Source organism: Trichosurus vulpecula, chromosome X (assembly GCF_011100635.1).
Source record: "Trichosurus vulpecula isolate mTriVul1 chromosome X, mTriVul1.pri, whole genome shotgun sequence".
Lineage (NCBI taxonomy): Eukaryota > Metazoa > Chordata > Mammalia > Diprotodontia > Phalangeridae > Trichosurus > Trichosurus vulpecula.
In genome coordinates this window covers 1,292,744-1,313,051 of record NC_050582.1, presented here as the reverse complement: position 1 = coordinate 1,313,051, position 20,308 = coordinate 1,292,744, and the positions used below count along the sequence as shown (strand labels likewise).

The window sequence follows — 20,308 nt, the reverse complement described above, 5'->3', positions numbered from 1 at the left end:
CTCTCTGTGACTAGACAGCAGTTTATGTGAAGAAAGCCCTGGGTGGCAGCAGTGTGCCTCAGCAGGCCAAAATGCCAGCAAGGTCTCTGGCCACACTAAGAGAGGCAGAATGTCCTTAGGCAGCAAGGTGATAGCTCCAGTGACCTCTGCCTAATTAGACCCACAGCTTTGAGAGTACATTGATCAGCTAGAAGCTGGAGAGCACCCAGACAAGACCAATCACTATGGGGGAATGGCCTTGAAATCATGCCACCTGATGGTCTGTGGAAGGAACTGTGTAGCTTAGTTTGGAGCTAAGTAAGGCTGAAGGGGAGGACATGATCACTGCCTTCAAGTACTTGAAATATTAGACTTGACCTCAGAGGCACATGCCTAAGAGAGGTGGATCGTGGCCCTCTCCTAAATTAGGCCAGGCTGCTGGGGAGGGGGGTGAAGGCCTTCCAACGGAAAGTAGATGACCACTTGCCAGGGCTGGTATAGGTGTGGCTTGGACTCTGAGGTCCCTTAAGATCTAAGATCCTAGAAGACAAAGTCTGATCACTGTAGATCAATCAACATAGAGAAAGTGGCATGTGCACACAATGACACCAGATAGACTGAAGGAGAGGGAAGGCTAGGGATTGTTTTGAGAAATTGGTGACATGGACCAGGGAAAGTTTTCAGTAAGAGGTGAAATAGCCATTAAAAACTCTTTGGGCTGAGATGCACCTCTGCTCCAGTCACCTAATTCCCCAAAGGATTCCTGCACAGAAAAGCATCCATGTGGTACAGCTATTGGGATCTAGAACCTCATGCAAGAAAGTCATCCAGCTGTTTCAAAATGTACATTGGCAAATGGTTCCACGCAATTCGACTTTTGGCCTTATCGATAGCATAGACCAAGTTCCTGTAGTTATGGTGGCAACCAGCCCAAAGAGGGCTTAATGAAAAGGATTAGCTTCTTTTCCTCTAACTCAATTAATCATTTTTTACAGGGCCTCAGGCATCCTGGAAAGATGCATCTGCAAATGAAGCACCCCATCACATTTCTAACCTTTGGCTTCATGTTCTGGCTACTGTGACTGTCAGCCTCCTGCTTCCACAGTACAGAAGGCCTAACTCCCAAGGTCAACAGGGAAACAGGGCTGAAGAGGTTGGGTGAGCCTTTCTGGTAGTTTTGGGTTTTGATCCAGGTACTTTGGACTCCCCACCACCTTCCTGAACTTGAGTCCTCTTCTGATGTCTCTTCATGCTATGGACATGCCCGTGACATTCGACTCTTGGTGACCCCACGGACCCCAGCACAGCAGGCCCTTCTACCCTCCCCTGTCTCCCAAAGTCTGTCCAAGCTCATTGCTTCTGTGACACTCCCTTCAGCTTCGGTATTTGGCCTTCTAGCGAATAGTCTGAATTGATTTCTCTAAGTATTGACTGACTCGATCTCCTCGCTGTCCGAGGCACTCTCCAAAGTCCTCTCCAGCGCCACAGTTCCAAAGCGTCGATTCTGTGGCTCAGCTTTCCTTAAAGTCCAGCTCTCGCAGCCGTACGTTGCTACTGGGAAAGCCGTAGCTTTGAACATATGGACCTTTGTGAGCAAGGTGAGGTCTCCGCCTTTTAGTCCGCTGTCCAGATTGGCCAGAGCTTTCCTTCCAAGGAGCAAGCGTCTCTTAATTCGTGGCTGCAGTCACCATCTGCCGTGATCTTTGAGCCCAAGAATACCAAATCTGCCCTGGTTCCATTTCTTCTCTCTCTCTCTCTTTGCCAGGAAGTGATGGGGCCAGTTGCCATGATCTTCTTTTTTTAATGTTCAGCTTCAAGCCAGCTTTTACACTCTCCTGTTTCAGCCTCATCCAGAGGCTTCTTCCTTCCTCTTCATTTTCTGTTTCAGAGTTGTAGCATCTGCAGATCTGAGACTGTTGATACTTCTCCCAGAAACCTTAATTCTGGCTTTTGATTTGTCTAGCCTGACATTTGGCGTATTGTACTCTGGACATAAGTTAAATAAATAAGGTGACAATATACAACCTTGTCATATTCCTTTCTAATCTTAAACCAATCAGTTGTTTGTTGTTTGGTTCTAATTGTTGCTTCTTGGCCCACATACAGGTTCCTCAGGAGACAAGTAAGATAAGGCCTTGCCTCATTTTGTCGTGATTCCCACAGAGTTGGAGACAACTGAAAAATGACTGACCGCCACAAAGCTGCATTGGGAGGAGAGATGTCCACAATGCTGAAATTGTCACAGAACCTGAACCCACATCACTATCTGTGCTCTTCTTCATCTGAGCAGAAAGGATAGAAAAGAGGGAGTGGAAAAGGGAACTTCTTTTGGGTGGGAGGCAGCATGGAATCAATCAGTTATTAAGCACCTGTATATTAAGCACATATGCCAGGCACTGTGCTAAGTCCTGTGGATTCAAAAAGAGAAAAAAGATAGTTCCTGCCCTCAGCAAGGAGCTTGCAATCTAATGGAAGAGACAACATGCAAATAACTATCTGCAAAGCAAGCTCTATATAGAATAGGAAATAATTACCAGTGGGAAGGCACTGGAATTAAGAGGGACTGGGGAAGGCTTCCTGTAGAAGGTGGAATTTTTGTAGGGACTTAAAGGAAGCCAGGGAGGTCAGCAGTCAGAGGGGAGGAGGGAGAGCCTTCCAGGCACGAGGGGTTGACTGAGAAAATGCCCAAAGTCAACAGATGGAGCGTCCTGTTTGTGGGACATCCAGGAGGCCAGCGTACTGGATTGAACAATAAGATGTAAGAAGACTGGAAAGATGGGAGGCAGGGCTAGATTATGAAGGGCTTTGTATGCCTGTTGTTGGATGTCGGAAGGGTGGAATTGACAGGCCTTGGCACCATATTGAGTATGGGGGAGTGAGAGAGAGAGTAAGGAATCCAGGGCAACTCCTAGGTTGGGAGCCTAAAGGCCTGGGAGGATGGTGTTGCCCTTTATAGTAACAGGGAAGGTAGGAGGAGGGAGAGGGTTTGGGGGAAAGATAATGAGTCCCATTTTGGACATATTGAGTTAAATTGGCCATCCAATTTGAGATGTCTTAAAGGCAGTTGGAGATGTAAGCTTGGAGGTCAGCAGAGAGTCTGAGGCAGGATAGGTGGATGGGAGAATCCTCAGCACAGAGATGGTAATAAAATCCATGAGAGCTGAGGAGATGGCCAAGTGAAATAGTCCAGAGGGAGAAGGGAAGAGGGCCTGGGACAGAGCCCTGAGGGACACCTGTGGTTAGAGGGCATGATGTGGAGGAGCCAGCAAAGGAGACAGAGAAGGGGCAATCAGAAAGGGAAGAGGAGAGCCAGAACAGAGAGGGGTATCCCATAAACGTAGAGAGAAGAGAGGATCAAGGGGGAGAGAGTGATCCCCAGTGTTAAAGGCTACAGAGAAACCAAAGGGAATGAGGACTGAGAAGCGGCCCACTGGATTTGGCACCTCAAAGATCTCTTTGAAGAGAGTAGTTTCAGTGGAATGATGAGGTTCACAAATGGATTGTAAGGGGTTAAGAGGGTGAAAAGAGAGGAAGTTGAGGCACCTATTGTACATGGCCTTTCCAAGGAATTTAGCTACAAAGGGCAGAAGAGATATAGGGCAACAGTAAGTGGGGATGGAAGGGTCAAGTGAGGGTTTTTGCAGGATGGGGGGACATGGACATGTTCGTTGGCAGCCAGGGAGGAACCAGGAGACAGGAAGAGATTGAAGATGAGTGGGGTGGAGAATCTGCTGGAGGAGATAGGATGGAATGGGATTGCTTGGTAAGGAGTAAGGCCACCTCTTCATGTGAGACACAAGAGATGAGGAAGAGGGGAGGAGGGGGAGATGTGAGTGGGGCTAGGTGGCCAGATTTGGGTTAGAAGAGGAATGAAGAAGCAAGGTTCTCAGATGAAAGGAAGAAGGAGGAGTCATGGGAGGTTCGAGGAGGGATGAAGAGGTTTGGAAGAGCCTCTGTGGAGAGTGAGGGAGTGAGTTGATGAGCAAGGATTGCCTCGCAGCAGTGAGGACCCAGGTGAGGTTGTGTAACAGAAGTCTACAGTGGACCCAGGCACGATGGTTGTATGATTTTCTTCATTTAGTAGCCGGTGTATAGGAGTGGAGGTAATGAATGGTGGGTGTGATCCAATACTGAGGCTTGGCTGGGTGTAATGGTAGCTATGATAAGGGGGCGAGGGATCAAGAGAAGAGATAGGTAGAATGGCAGGGTTAAGAGGTACTGTAGAAACTATGTAGTCTAATCATTTCATCCTAAGGGAGAAACTGAGACTCCCAGAGTGAGTGACGTATATGGCTAAGAGGTGGCAGGCGTACGATCAGAACTCAGTTCTTTGGACTCCCTCCCACTGACCAGCTTCTGCATCTTCCCCAGGAAGAGATGGCTCCTCAGAATTCTTGCTGTCTACACGCAAGTTCCTGCGCTCAGGACTGAGGACTCAAATGCAATAAGGCAGAGACCACGACCTCCCTGAGCTCACCATTAAACCAATCTGAGTTGACATTTATGGAGGCTTTCTGGTTTACAACGTGCTGTCTTCCTCACACCCTGGGTAAGGAGGGCAGGGCAAGTCTTCTTAGACCCATTGTTATCTCAAGGCCCCCAGATGCCACCTGTCTGGAGCAGGATGAATCCTCTTGGGTCACCCGCGCAGGGACTGAGTCATTTCTGCATTTAGCAAATGTGAGGTCACCAGCTCTGCCAAGTGTTCGGGGGCTCCTGAGGGATAAGACCCAGCCCTGGGTCTTAAGGACTTCGTGGGCTAGCAAGGGATAAGAGCGAAGTGGACAAGCAGAGAGCCCATGATCCCAAGTCTCTGAACAAAGGAATGATGAGGGTGGCTGAGTGCACTCAGGGAAGCTTTCCTAAAACACCCATGGATTGATGATCACCTCGATGTAGATGATTTCCAGATTCCTCTTTCCAGCCCTAACCTGTCTCCTGACCTCCAGGCCCATGGCAAAACCCTGACTATTAACCACTTCCAACTGGCTGTTCTATAGCCATCTGGAGTCCAACACAATGAAAAGAGAACTCATCCTCTTACCTCCCAAGCCTTCCATCTTCTCAGCTTCCCATCACCCAGGCCTGCAATCTCACTGTCATCCCCTCTCACTTACCCCATGGCTCGAATCGGTGGCTAAATCTTGCCTTTTCTCTCTTCACAACATCTCTTGCTTACGCAGCCATCTCTCCAGCTCAGATGTCCCCATCGCCTCTCATGGCTTGCAGTACCCCCCCACGTAGCTGCTACAGTGATTTTCTGACCATGGTGCTCCCTTGTTCAAGAAGCTTCAGGATCAAACTCCAATTCTTTTGTTATGCATTTAAAGGCCTTCAGGCCCAGCCTTATGATACATGACTCCCCTTTTGGTGAAACTGAGCCTCTTAATGTTCTTCATCCACACTGTTCCATTTCCCATCTCTGTCTTTTCGTACGAGCTACACAGCATTACTGGACTACATACCTTCTTTGAACCCCTAGCTTCCTTCAAAGGCTAGCTGAAGAACCCCCCTCCCATTTACCAGGGCCCTCCCAACCACATCGCTTTGTATCTGCATAGACATGTATGTGCCCTTTCCTCCGATCCAATAGAGGCTGCTTGAGGGCAGGGGCAGTTTTGGTTCTATACTCACATTCCCAGCGCCTGGCACAAGGGCCTGGCACACAGAAGGTACTTAGCAAACACCTGTTGATGCTGAGCTCCCTCAACCATCTCTGAGCTTCGGAGTTTAAGCAATCCAAACCCTCTCTCGAAATGAGGTTTTTTTTGTATTTTACTTTAATGAGTGGGTTAATAATGATATTTTAATGATCAGAGATTCAAAACTGATGTAAACAGATGTTTCTCCTAAGGTGAACATGTTCAAGACCCTTTTAGAAGTGTGCCAGCTGCTTCCAGGAGACAGGCAGACGCCCCCGAAGAAGTGAAGTGGCCAAGGGTGGAAGCTAGGTTCAATTAAAGGGCCAGTCGAGGGCTCCTTGCCTTCTGCAGCTGGCTGCGCTCTGGCCCTGTGAAGAGTGGCTCGGTGGGGGTGGCTTTTCCTGGAATCTGTTTTGTGTTCTTATCTGCTAATAGCAAAGGGATTATTCTTAGACACAGGCAATTAACATGCACGGCTCTGGACTGGAGAGCCAAGTGTTTGTGCCGCCATCTCAAAGAACTCAGCAGCGATATGGCTTCACCTTCCCCTGCTTGGGTCTGATCAATTCATGCCGGGTGGATTCTCTAAGCTCTGGTCGCCCCCACCGTACACCCTGCCTCCTGAGCTACACTTGGCCAACCTTATGGTGCTAGAGAAAGGCCAGCTGCTATTCTTATCATCATGATTATTGTTAATTAGGACCCTCATCAGACGAGGGGGAGAGCTGGAAAACAACTCCCAGAATAGCATCCTTCAAAGGAACTTCTAAGGGCACCCTTTTTACAGATAAGGAAACTGAGAGAAAGGTGAGCTATGAGACTAGAGCCCAAATCTTGAGACTCCCCACCTTAGTGCACGCACCATTGGAGGGCTGAACACTGCCACCATCTGTTCTTCTCCAGCCAATCCTCCCCCTCGATGCTGCTTTACAAATGTCACCTGCCCATCATTCGAAGGTGCACAGAGGCCCTTGTCCTAAGTGCCTGCCCACAGATCCCTGGCCTCTCCTCTGCAGTCTTCACAAATGCTTTCCTTCACCTCTGATTCATTGGCTCCCTTATTTCAAATGGCAGCTGTTTTCACTTGAGACAGCCACCTTGCCTCCTACGGTCCTAGGGGCACATGAATGGCTGATGGCACCCTCAGACGCTGCCTTTGCAGCAGCCCTTTTGCTAATGGCTGTACCAGTTGGTGGAGCTGCCTGTCTCCTGACAGATAATGACTGAGGTAGACAGAGCTAAGGGCTAAGTTTCCTCCCCCTCATTGCCATCAAGGGACTGGCACCTCATTATGTCTGAGCTGCCGAGGAGCAGTCTTGGATCGATGACACGATTAATGATCTGATTCACATATAGACCATATAGTCACATAAGCTCGGTCTCCTGTGTCCCAAGTGGCCTTGGGTAACGTGAGGGCCCCCAGTATGGCTGTGGCCCCCATGACAGCCAGTCACCAGGGACAAGCCTGGCCTTGGCACAGGAGGCCTGAGGACACTCCAAGTGGACATTAACCCTCCCACCAGGGCACGCTGGGAGTGGGGGGGTGCCTTACCATCGGCTCCTTCACTGCTTTTGCTCCTCTTGCTACGCTGGGCGCGTCTGCTTTCTTCTTCTTTGGGGAGCTTCCCTTCAGGAAAGAAGAAATTCAGCAGGGCCAACTGCAAAGGGACAGAGGACACAAGAGTGAGCTCGAAATGGCGCTGGTGTAGACACAGTGGTGGAGCGAGTAGCACGGCTCCCTCATCCCTGCTCCCCTTTCCTCAGTGTTCAAGGCTAGAAACCATGGAGGCATCTGGGATCCAGCCCTGGCCTTAGTTACTTGGCAAGCCACCTGCTGTCCCCTTTTCATCACTGCCACAGGCTGTCACCTAAGGGAAGCCCTCCTCACGTCTCCCTCATCACCCCCTGCCCCAGACTATGTCTGCGGTGGGGCTCCGGCTTAGTGGAACATCTCCCTCCCCTGCTCTTCACCCCCAGGAAAACATCTGCTCCTTGCTCAGGCTGGCCCAATTTCCTTACTCAAACACCTCTGGTGGCTCCTAGGTGAACAGTAAGCTCCCTCAGGGCAGGGCAGGCACTCCTCCAGAGCCTGCCACAAAGCCCGGCATCCAGGAGGCATTTTATCAATTTTGGATGAACTGCATTTGAAGTCAAAACTCCTCCTGACATCCACAGGCCCTGTTCAACCTAAGCAGGATTTGTGACAGAACAAAGCCTCCGCTCTAGGTGGGCTCCCTCCACCATGACCTTCCCATCTCCCTCTGCCTCAGCACTTCTTCACAGCCTGAGTGTCACCCTAGCCCCGCTCTGGCCTCCTGTTTACAGGTGTCTCCTGTCTACACCTTCCTTTGGGCACCGAGCACATACTCTCTGCCTTGTGACTCAGGCTAACAACAAGCTTTCCAGTTCCCTGAGGGCCAGGCCAAAAACATGTGTGACTCTCAGGCACCTCTGTGCTCTGCATGCAAATGCCATGGTTGGCTGAGATGGGCCACTTGCATTCTCGGGTTGCTTCAGAACAACAAGTGGCCTTAGTCCTCCTGGCTGCTTTCTGGCTCTTGGGTTAGTGGCCCAAGCAAGGGGAGGATGCAAGAAAGCTGGGAAACAACCGCCATGCTCCCCAGACTTGCTTCTGGCCCTCAGCTTATGGACCAAAGGGAGCTCTTTGGCTCGGATACTAGAACTGCCCAGGATGGCCAATGCATTCCCATGAGGTAGATAAGACCCAGCTGAGGCGCCAGGACAGTCATAAATGGAGGCCAAGAGCCCAGTTTGGCCCAACCTGGCACACTGGAGCCAAACTGTTATGGAAAACACATTCTCCACAGTCACTCTGGGCCAAGGGAAGACAAGAATTATTAGCCACATGTTCCAGGGGCAGAAACTGAGGCTCAGAGTAGCTAAGCAGATAGACCCAATGTCACACAGAAGCAGGCAATGAGCATTTCTTAAGTAACCATTGTGTGCTGGACATTCCAACTCTAGGATTATAAACAGGAGGTCTGGCCCTTTGAGAGGAGAAGGGGCTAGCTCATGGGGACCTGGGTCTCCATACTCCGTGTCTAAGCTTCTATAAGAGCAGAGAGGCCAGAGTGGGCCCCAGCCTGAGGTGTCCCAAAGTAAGACAGGCTGGAGGATTAAGAAGGGCGTTAGGGGTGGGGAGAGAGGGAGGAGGGCGGCCCTCAGGCTAAGGAGGCTACTTCCCTGAGGGCACAGGCCTCACTCTAAGCACAACGTGCTTTCTTATTCCTCTTGAGGTCTCTGGCTGCAGGAAAGGGTGATACAGAGTTCTCCCATCAAGGGCTCCTGGGTGGGAATGGGAGTGTGAGTGTGTGTGGGTGTGGGTGTGGGTGTGAGAGGGTGTGTGTGTGTGTGTGCGTGCGCGTGTACTCGCGTGCACACTCGCACTCATGCATGTCCGGGGGAGGTGGGGCAGTGTACATACACCTGCAACAAGTGATTTCCTTGGGCCTGATGGTGAGCCAGAGATAGCTCTAGGAAGGGCTCCCAGCAGGAGAAGGGATGATACTGGCTCCTCAGGCTACTCCCAGCTAGGATCCTCTATCTCCAAGGCCTGGACTGCCATTTGGGAAGGTACTCTGGATGGGCCTTGTGTATTCCCTACAAAACCAGGGGGAAGGAGAAAAAGGCCAGCTTGACGTCACAGAGGAAGTGGCCCCCTCTTCCCAGGACTCGAAACTGCCTCTCCCATTAGAGGGTGGGTGGGCAGGCCAGCAGAAGGGAAAGCCATCAGTGCTGATGGGCCAGTGAGAAGGACAAGGCCCAGCTGCCTGCCCGCCCACCCTGTGTCCAGCTGGGCCTCCAGGGGCAGGTTAGAGGGTGGGAACCAAGCAGGAGGACTAATTCCCAGCCTGGGGCTCTCCCATACAGCAGGAATGTTGGCTGGAGCCAAGGAAAACAATCAAATTCTTTACACTTTGTTCACTCACTACACCCTCATCTCCAACGGCGAACACGGCCTGGAAATGAGAGGCCAGCTGACAGTCCCCAGCTTCCCTGGCAGTGAACACTGCTGGCCACTGGGCAAGGGCTGCTTCAGCACCACCCACTCCCATAGCCCTTTGCATAGCTCCAAGTACCTGGGAGGCTGGTGGCCAGATTACAGGTGAAGAAACTGAGGCTGCATTCCTGAGAGAAGGAGGAGGCCAAGGCCCCAGTGAGGCAGGTAAGCAGCTAGCTCAAAGCCTGAGGGATCATGGCCCAGGCCTGCTCCTGTCTACAGCTGCTAAGGCCAGCCTATCACCTAGCTATGTTGCAGAAAGGCAGCAGACCCAGGATGTGACAGACAGATGGCGGTCAAAGCAAAGAAATGCCCCAGGCTGGAAGGCAGGGAGGAGGCTTCAACCTGGCAAGGCAAAGGGCACCCCCAGTCAGGCTTGTTGGGCTGGGGTGGGGGGAAGGAATCCCCATCAGGGCTTCTTTTTCAACCCCAGGCACGCACATCCACACTCACAACACACACACACACACATGAACACACACAACACCCACCCACCCACATGTACACACAACATAAACCATACACGCGTGCACATGTGTGCACACACCCATCTACACGCACACACAACACACCCATACACATGTATACACAACACACCCCCATCCACGTGCACATACAACACACCTATATGCCTGTACACACACAACACACACCTATCCACATACATACACAGGTACACACACACACTACACACCTATACATGTGCATACACACACATCCACTCATTTACACACCCTCTCCCCAGCACACATATGCATACAACCCCCTCCCACCAGCCAGTGAGGTGGGGCCCACCACAATTCTTATCCCCATTTTTCCCCAAGAGGCACAAGAAGATTAGAAATTCACCTGGAGCTACACAAAGTGTGACCCAAAATCAGAGGACCTGGAGTCAAATCCCATCAGGCACATTTACTCCCGTTGTGACCTGGTCCTCAGTTTCCCATGTCAGTGAGGGGGTTGGAAGAAACAGCTGTGAGGTCCCTTTCTGTCCCAGAGCCAGGCTCATCTAGGACTCCCAAACACCATGGTGAAAGTGGTTTCCCTGGAGCCATATCACCGTAAACAAATGCCCTCAGGAGGGCCTCCTGCAGGCCACACCTCAGCTCTTCAGACGACACAGGCCTAGAAGGCCATGTTTTCAAGGACAGGCAACTTTGTCCCTCCTCTCCTTTGTTAACATCCTTGACTAAATAACCTTCTGCTTCCCAAGTGCCCAAGGTACACACCAAAGCACGTAGCAGCTGGCAACCACCAAGAAAGGATGTCCAAGACAGGCAGGGGCCCTGCCCTCAGCGAGCACGGAGTCCTTAGGAGTACGCAGTGGTCATTAATGGCACGACTACCAGTAAGATTAGCCAACGGCCCAATGAGGGGGCCAACCAGACATTCCAGTGTGAGAAGCCTTCGGGGAATACCAATGCCAACCGTGGCAGGGAGTTAGGTGGAGAATCCTAAGAAGCATGGGCAGATGCAAGGAACAGGTGGCAAAGATGGGAAGGCCACCAGGGCCACCTGAAGGATAAGGAGGTCAATGCACTGGCTGGAAGGTGGGCTCACCAGAAACCCTCTGGCCAGTGCTCAGGGTGCTCCAGCCAGTCACAACAAGGGAGCCCAGAGGGCTGTTTCATGGCACCAGACTTGATTCTCTCAAACATGGAGGACTATGTGGGCTTGGCTCAGAACCCCTCCCTGCAAGACCAACATGAAGCCTGGGAAATTATTCCAAGTCCAGGTGCCCCTGAGGACACTGGCCCAGATTTCTACTGGCAAGAAGGGCTCCTTCCTGGGGACATGCCCAAGGATGAGACTCCCAGCATGGTGGCTGGGCCAGTTCCCCTGCACAGTAGGGCTCTCTTGGTGCCTTCCTCCCTGGCTGCACAGGGCGCAGTGACTTGTATGAAATCCATACAAGTGGCCCAGCTGCCCACAGTATACAACCAGCCCCATTGCTAGGGGCTCAGCCAGCACCAGGCCCTGCCTACACAGCTGCTCACTTTGGCTTCTGGATGACACAAGCATGCCAGGCTTCCCTTGGGCAGGCCTGGAGTTGGCTTTCAATATAAAGGCTCTGTGGAACAAGGGCTACAAGGCCATCTGGGCTACCTAGCTCCAGGCCTAAAACACCTCTCTGCCGTCAGAACTGCCTGATGCCTCAGTTGGTGGTCTTTGTCCAAAAGGGCCCATGGAATAGCTGCTAAAGCTCAGGCAGGAACCCTTGCAAGCCCTCCAGTGGGCCACTGCCCACTGGAGACTGGGGCCTTGGAGCCACAGAGGCAGGAATCTCACTTGGTGGGGAAAAAGTCATCGAATCAGAAGATTCTGAGCAGCAAATTACAAATGAAGAAACTGAAGCCTAAAGAAAGGGAAACCTACAGATAACAGAAGCCAGAGCGAATGCCGAGCATCCATGACCACAAGCCATATGTACACCCCTCAGCTTGGTGTGTTTGGAAGAAGGTCGGCTCCCTTTGTAGATCACCATTTTGAACCACACTAAGCCTAAGATGTGGGCCGTGAGCCAGAGGCCTGGCTTCCTTGGACCCAGTGGGTGGGAACAAGGTGGACCCAAGAAAGCCTCTGTCTCCTTGTATCCTCTCTGTGTAGATACGTCAGTCTGCTTTGGACGCCATTTGATAAACCCAGTAGGTAGCTCCAGGTAGGTCTTTCTGTTCCTTGGAATCCCTTGGCTAGGGTCACACAGGTGGCAAATAACAAGTGGTACGATTCAACCCAGGGGCCTCCGTAAGCAGATGTTAGTGGGGTCCGTGCACCGCCTGCTGGAGGGTTGCCCCTTGTTCATGCATGGGGCCAGGTTCTAGCTCTACTTGTACACAGCCTTGGTTCTTCTAAGCTCCCATCTCAGCTGGTAGCAGGGAGAAGAGAGAGAGGGGAAGAGGAGCTCCTTGCCATCACCCCTTGGTGGGTGGGGATGGGGAAGGGGAGCACAGTAGGCTGGAGGGGGCCATAGGCTTGGTGCTTCGATTATAGTCAAACAAGATGGCAAGAGTTGAGTTGAGCTAAACCTTTGTTGGCCACTGTAGCCATAACTAGTGGGCAGGACTGGGCTAGAGCCACAACTTTGGCTGTGGAGGTCAGTCCAGAGTGTTGAGGAACTAGGGAAAAGGTTGTAGCAAGAGGGTCCCTTGGGGAATCGGCCCACACTGTTCACTAGAAGAACCAAGCTGGAATCCAGGAGATATGAAGAGGGCAGCAGGGCTGGGATGGGGGCTCAGCAAAACATGCCTCCTAGGCCCTGGCATGGCAGCTGGCATGGACCTGATGTGCTTTCAGCCCAAGCACTGAGCTGAGAACAGTCACTGAGTTTGGGTCTCTAGGCAGCTCTGTGTAATAAACATGGAAAAAAGCCAAGCAAGCCAGGACATTGGCATGGGGCACTGGGGGCTGCGTGCTCTAGGCCAGGCTCTTCCCGAACTCTTCTGCCAGGACCACTGCTGAGGCACACTCAAAACTGCTTGAGAGAAAGGACTGAAAATCTGATTTTTGGTGTGTGTGTGTATGTGTGTGTGTGAACACATATGCATTTGTGTACCCATGTGGGTAGGACCTGGAATAAATCACAGAGGGTGTGCCCCCACCCCAGCCTCCAGCACTGAACATGTATCCAAGGGGCAAACATGAGGTGATATAGGAAAAGGGCCCCATTGGCCATGAGGACTATGGGGGGGGGGAGGGCAGCACTGTTGCCAGGCAGCCAGCCCAGGTTGCCTTGGTGATGGGGGACTTAACACAGGATCATAGATTTGATTGTATATGAGCGCCTCAGTGGTGTTTTGGGGGGAAGAGGGAGGGCTGAGCACCATCTGGGGGGGTCACATCTATCTCTTCTTCCTACCTTCTGCCTGCCTGCCTCAACAATTCAACATTTAATGGGGAGGCACAGACAGATACTATGTGGAGCTGACAAGCTCGTGAGGTGAGAAGGCAAAGTACCCAAGTACTCAGGCCTTGGAAAGATGCAATGAGAAAGCTGAGGAAGGTGGCCTGGGGCATATCCAACATCCTCAAGCCTTCTCAGCCTAAATCCATTTCCTCTTCACCCACCCTGACCTCCAGATCCTCTTCCATCCCCCATCCTCCCAGGACATAATCACTGTTCTGTCCCCACTTTCCTCTCTTCATAATCTTGACCCTCTAAGTGGGTTCTTTCAATCTCTTACCCACATCAATTCACAAAATAACAATCTTCAATTCTTGCTCAGCCCCATCATCTTCCCTCTCCACTCATAGTCCTATGGTACTGCAAACAGAGCCGTAGGAAGGTTCTCAGCCCGGCTGACTAGGTCCACTCCACACTCACGCTGGCTCATTCGGGCTGCTCCACTAGGGCAGGCCTTTCATTCTTCCTTGATTACCTCCCACATTCCCTGGGGCAGCTGTTTCAAGCTTTAGCCTCTCTTCTACTCCACTACCATCCCCTCACCTCCTACTTTAAAGAGAAAATTGAGGCCAGCCATTGTGAGTTCCCTCTTCCCTCCTCAATCCTGGAAAATTCATCTGTCTCTTCCCCCCACCCCCATTCATGCTTTGCCTCAGTTTCTGAGGAAGGGGCAGGTCCTTCTCCTAGACAAGCACCCTCCCCCCATTCATACCATGAATCCCATCATTCCCTATTTCCTCTGGCACCATTCTCTCTTCAGTAACTTCCTAGTGGATCCTCCCCAGCTGTCAAATACTGAGTCCTTGCCCCACCTTCCCACCCTGAAGAAAGCATCACATGATGCTGCCAACCTCTCAAGCTGTCTTCCTATAGATCTTCTTATGTTAGCCAGACTCCCAGACCTACTGGCACTGCCCCTTCCATCTCCTAAGAAACCAGCCTTGGACTTGGCTTGCTCAGTTTCTCTCACTTCACAGTTGCAGGCAAGCTGGCTTCTAAGCCTGCCCTCCGAAGAAATTCTTATCTCCCAGATTGGCCCCTCAGCTGCCAAGTCCTGACCTCCCTGATAAGAGCTCATCCCATAGTGCACATTTTCATGGTGCTTGAAGATTTGCAAAGTACCATTTGATCCCCTCCCCCACTGAAATCCTGGGAGGTGGGTACTATTATAGCCCTTTATAGATGACAAGACTGAGGCAGACAGAAGCTGTGACTCCCTAGCTTCTGATGCCATCTACTGCCCCTTCTCCATCGGCTTCTCCAAGCCCACTCTCTCCTGCCTGGAAGTGGAGCTGGGCTCCAAAGCCCCATCCTGGGCCCACTCCTCTTCTCTGCTCACCTCACCCCTTCCCAGGAGTTCGATGTTCCTACCTATGTGGATGACTCCCAGGTATGCCCTAATCTCTCCTCAGAACTTGATGGCATCTCCCCCAGATGTCCCACAGGCACCTCAGATGCAATATGTCCAATGTCAAAATCATTTTCTTTTCCACTCAATTTTCCTTCATCCAAACTTCTCTATTTCGGTTGTGAGTATCCCCATGCTTACAGTCAATTGGCTGTGCAACTTCAGGGCCATAAACCTAATTCTGACCCTAACCTTTTCATCAGGCCTTTGCCCACCCACCCAAAACATGTCCCCCTCTCCAAGCCCACCTCCAGCTGAGGCACAGGTGTGACCATGTTATTCCTCAGCTCAGCCATCATCCTCGGCTCCCTATCATTTCTAAGATCAAATACGATAAGATGAGGAGAAGGCAGAAGTGCCTCAGGTAGTGCCTGGCTCTGGCCTCAGCTGCTAATATGAAATCAAAGGAATATTTTACTTATAATTAAAGTGAAAACTTAAATTTTTAGAAGCCCTATTTGGGTTGTTTTTCCTCTAGAATTCAAATGGAAAACATTTTTCTATGTATATATTTTTTATAAAATTAGCATTTCATTCTTGGTTCATTGAAAGCACATTTTGAAAACGCTCAATATTAAAGACTTAAATCACACACACACACACACAGAAATACAATCTGAAGCTACCTGCCTTTCCCAGCCTTGTTACAACCTTATACTCTCCTACATTCCAGCCACACTGGCCAACACAGACCCTGTTGCTGAAATGCCTCCTCCTCTCCCTCCTCGTTGTCCTTGTCTCTCCCCCCAACCCCTCCTTAAATTCCTTAGCATTTATATATCTGCACACCTGCTATATCCTCTGACCCCACCCTATACCCTCTGGAGAGGAGGAGCTGCTTTGTAGTCCCAAGGAAGGCAGGGTGGTCCACTGGCCAGAGAGCTGGCCTCAGAGCTACCAAGACCTGAGTTCAAGTCCTATTGGGTGGCTATACTGGCTGGGTGACCTTGACCAAATCACTTAATCTAACTGCTTCAGGATTGAGAAAAGACCATTAGATTGGGTCACTAAGGGATCACTGGTAACTTTAGAGAGAGCAGTTTTGGTTGAATGATGAGACTGGAAACCAGACTGCAAGAAGAGGAGAGGAAAGGAAGTGGAGAGCCAAAGCCCAATAGCCTTCTCAAGGAGTTTGGCCATAAAACGAGGGAAAGAGAGAAGATGCTATCCAGCAAGGATAGCCAGATCCAGTAAGGGCTTCTTGAGGTTGGTGGAGACATGAACCTCTCTGGAGGCAGTGGGGAAGCAGGCAGCAGACAAGAGAGAAACTGAGGACAAGTGAGGGACTGGAGATGACAGAGTGGGTGATCTGCAGGTTGAGGGGTTGGCCTGGGCCAGGAGAAGGGGTGAAGGAAGAGAGAGAGGCAGAAGGTCCCTGAGGAATATGAAATGAGGAGAAGCAGAGAAGCAGCAGTACTTAGAAAATAGCTGAGAGGGTGGGGGAAAGGGGAGGTATGAGGAGGGATACAGTCAAATGAATTGGTGAAAATGTCCTTGCATGAGTAGTGCCAGATGTATCAAGCTTAGCAAAAGGCAGGCAAGCTCAGTAACCAAGCAGCAAGAGCTCACCCAGTGACTGGTAAAGGGGCCATCCAAAGCACTTCCACTGGCTGTGCTATGTTTGTGCTTTGGCCAGTGTCAAGTGAGAATTGGAAACTCACAAGCCTTAGGGGAGAAAGCAATGGGCCAGAGGAATGCCCGCTCCTCTCCAGCTGCTGTCCGGCACCTTGCAGTGAGCCAAGTGTTGCATGAAGAAATGAGTCAGAGGAAAAACGAAAGCAAACTCAGAGAGGTACAAGAGAATCCTAACCTGCATCGGGAGGCTGGCAGAGTGACCTGGGGCTGATGCTTATCCCATCCCCAGAAAGCACTGACCTGAGAGAGAGAGCTAAAACGGTCAGTGACAGGAGGTGGATTCTAAAGTATCTCAACATGCTCCAATTATGGGCTGAACCTCGTAAGATTCAGTAGAATGTCAGCTCTTTTAGAACAGGGATTATCTCATTTTGGACTTTCATTCCAATGTTCTTAATAGGGGCAGCTAGGTGGCGCTGCAGTGGATAGAGCACGTGGCCCGAAGTCAGGAAGTCTCATCTTCATGAGTTTCAATCTGGCCTCAGATACTTCCTAGCTGTGTGACCCTGGGCAAGTCACTTACCCCTGTTTGCCTTAGTTCCTCATCCACCAAATGAGCTGGAGAAGGAAGTGGCAAACCACTGCAGTATCTCTGCCAAGAAAAGCCCACGGACAAGAGTCCACGGGGTCACAGAGTTGGACGCAGCCAAACAACAAGTTCTTAATAAATGTTTATTGCATTGAATTTCAATATTTCACCCGTGAGGACACTGCCACCATTAGTACAGATTGCAAGTCCCTCCCCTCCACACTTGGACATTCCAGTTCCAGACACGGACCCTTTTGTAGCCAGCTGATCTTGGCTCATTCCTCATCCTTCCTGGAGTCGTTGATCACCCTCTTCTCCTGGATCCTCAGGGCTTTCCAGCATGGATACCAATGGCCAGGCTTTGAAGAGGCCATGACAAGGGCCTGGAAAGAGCATGGTGATATTGACCTTGGAAAAATGTATTGGGGCTCAAACAAATCAACTGCACAAGCACAGGACAGGAAAAGGGGATCGACGCCAAGGAAGCTCCTACTGTGTGCCAGCACTGGGGATACAAATAGAAATAAGAAGGAAGACAGCCCTTGCCTTCAAAAAGCTTCCATTCTAATGGGGATAACAGTACATAAACGAGAACTGGGGTGGGTGGGGGGAGGAGGAGTCAGGAGTGGAATTCTGTTTGGGTGCCATGTTTTAGGAAGAACACTGACAAAATGCAGACCATGCCATCCAAGAACTAGCTGAAGTAACTGGAGGCGTTTAGCCCAGAGAAGACTTAGGGAGACATGCTAGTTGTCTTGAAATCCAAACATCTGAAAGGCTGCCACATGGAAGAAGTGTTGGGTTTGTTCTGCTTGGTTTACAATAAGGAGACCTGGGGGTCTGAGTGGGCAGCAAGTTCAAGAAGGCAGCAACGTGACATGGCAGTCCCGTTTTTGTTCACATCATCACAAGTGTGGCTCCATCCTGGGGACACTCATCTACTGTATGCCAGGCTGGACTGGGGGAACCACACAAAAGCTAGTTAAAGAAACTGAGGATTCTTTCCTCAGGAGAAGAAAAGGCTGTGGGGAGGGGAGGGAACGCATCAGTTGGAAGGGAGATTCAGCCTGTTTTGGTTGCTCCCCAAAGGGTGGTAAAAGTCAACGAGACCCAGGTTTCCATTTGGTGTAGAGGGAAGGTCATAGAAGGAATTTCTGCCCTTCCCACTTGGATTGATTTGATGGCTTTGAATAAGGCCTTTTCCTTCCTAGGCCTCAGTTCACTCACAAGCATTGATGATGGCAGGGCTCGATCCCATTGCCTCCCAGGTCCCTTTCACCCTCTAAGACTTCAGAGGGTTCTAGATAATGAACTTTCCCAGGTTGCAGAGAGAGTGGGGGAGGGGCAGAGCAGGGCTTTCCCACACACTGCTAGCCATTCCTGCCACCAGCACAGACTTAGATGAAGCTCTTCAAGCGCTGCACATGTCTCAATCAGCTTCTCGGGATCTCTACGAGGCTGCTCCATGAGCATCAATGGGGAAATCCTCCAAACCACTTAGCCTTAAGAGCCTCTGGGCACCACGACACCACCACGACACTGCAATAGGACTTCATTCATTCCTTCAACAAGCATTTCAGAACCTCCTACCAAGCACCGCATTAGTCACTGGGGCAAGACAGAAGAGGAGGAGCTTTAAAGGAAACAAGGGATTCTAAGCAGCAGAGGTGAGAACGCACAGGCCAGGCAGCCTATGCAAAACCATGGAGATGGGAAATGGAGTGTTGTCTACAAGGAAAAACAAATATGTTGGTGTGTGAGGAAAAGTCACATGCAATCAATCTTGCTAGCTGTGGGATCCTGGGCAAGTCACTTCACTTGTTTGCCTCAGTTGCCTCATCTGTAAAACGGGAATCATAATAGCACCTTCCTCCCAGGGTTCTTTGCAAACCTTAAAGCACTTCATGAATGTAAACTATCCTTATTATCCTTCTTTTTTAGCAACATGGCTAATATAGAAATGTGTTCTGTAAGTCTGGAAAAGGTATTGTGAGGGGCTCTGAATGCTAAACAGAGGCTTTTGTATTTGATCCCAGAAGTGATAGGGAGCCACAGGAGACCACCGAGGAGGGGAAGTGACATGGTCTGACCTGTATTTTAGGAAAAGCGCTTTGGTGGCTAACTGGAGGACTGACAGGAGGCAGGGAGAGTGGAGATACTGCTGTAACAGAGGGGCAGGGAGGGCATATCAGAGGGGAGAAGGGCATTGAGGTGGCGCCTTGCACAGAGGTAGAATCATCTGACTCCTCCACCCAGTATCCCAGGGCTCAGGACTCCTGTAGAAGCCGGATGGCGAGTGCATGGCTAGTAACTAAATGACAAGATTTGGGAAGACACTTGAAGCCAGAAACAAAATGCTGAAGAGATGGTGGCCTTTTGGCTTGCTGATAAGAGGACCCAAGAATGTTAGACAGCCGTGAGACAGGGTCCATGGCAGGTAGTACCTTCTTACCTCTTCTGAACCAGTCACCATCATGGCAGTTTCACAAGGAACTCGAGCCTCAGAGAGGGAAAGCACAGACTCATGGGGGCAGACAGAAGCCAGGTGTCTAAACCTAAGCATAGACCTAGGGGATGGTTCACCTGAGGAGGAGTCTGTGGCGCTTTGTATCAGGAAAGTGACTCTGAGATCAGAAGGTCAGTTGGTGGGGTGTGAGTACTATACGTTGATGTTAGAGCAGAATCTGAGTCCCTGGGTGGCAGAATTCCAAAGAGCTGACAATCAATCAAGGCCCAAACAGCAGGACATCACTATCAGGGAGCAAGATTTGGAAGCAGAGGTCTGGGCCCAAGGCCCAGGAAGCAAGCTGGAGCAGCCAGGTTTGGTGGCCAGGCACTAGGAGTCTGGGGCACAAGGGCAGGACTCAGCCACTCCTAGACTGAAGGAACCAAGGACAGCGAAGATACTGTGAGGCTGAGCTCACCAAGGGCAGGACCTGGGGGGCACCAAACATGCCCAGGTCTCTCCCATCCTTCAAAAACAACAAAACAACCACCAGACCTTCTCTTGACTCCTCTCCCTCCAAACTATCATTCCATCTCTCCTCCCTTGGGCACTCCTGAAAAAAGAAACTTTCTATATGTGCTGCTTTGACATCCTTTCTCTAACTCTTTTCAACTCCCTGCAAACTGACTTCTTACCTCATCACTCAGCTTGAAGCTTCTCTTTCCAAAGTTACCAGAGATCTCTGAA

At 50.8% G+C, this 20,308-nt stretch overlaps 1 protein-coding gene across 1 annotated transcript in view; it reads right to left on the bottom strand.

Annotated features, from left to right (window-relative positions):
• EDA (ectodysplasin A) overlaps positions 1–20,308 on the bottom strand; it is a 121,434-nt gene that overhangs the window by 39,151 nt on the left and 61,975 nt on the right. The window contains 1 exon segment of the mRNA XM_036740093.1: positions 7,174–7,279. Within this exon segment, the coding sequence (XP_036595988.1) occupies positions 7,174–7,279 (106 nt within the window).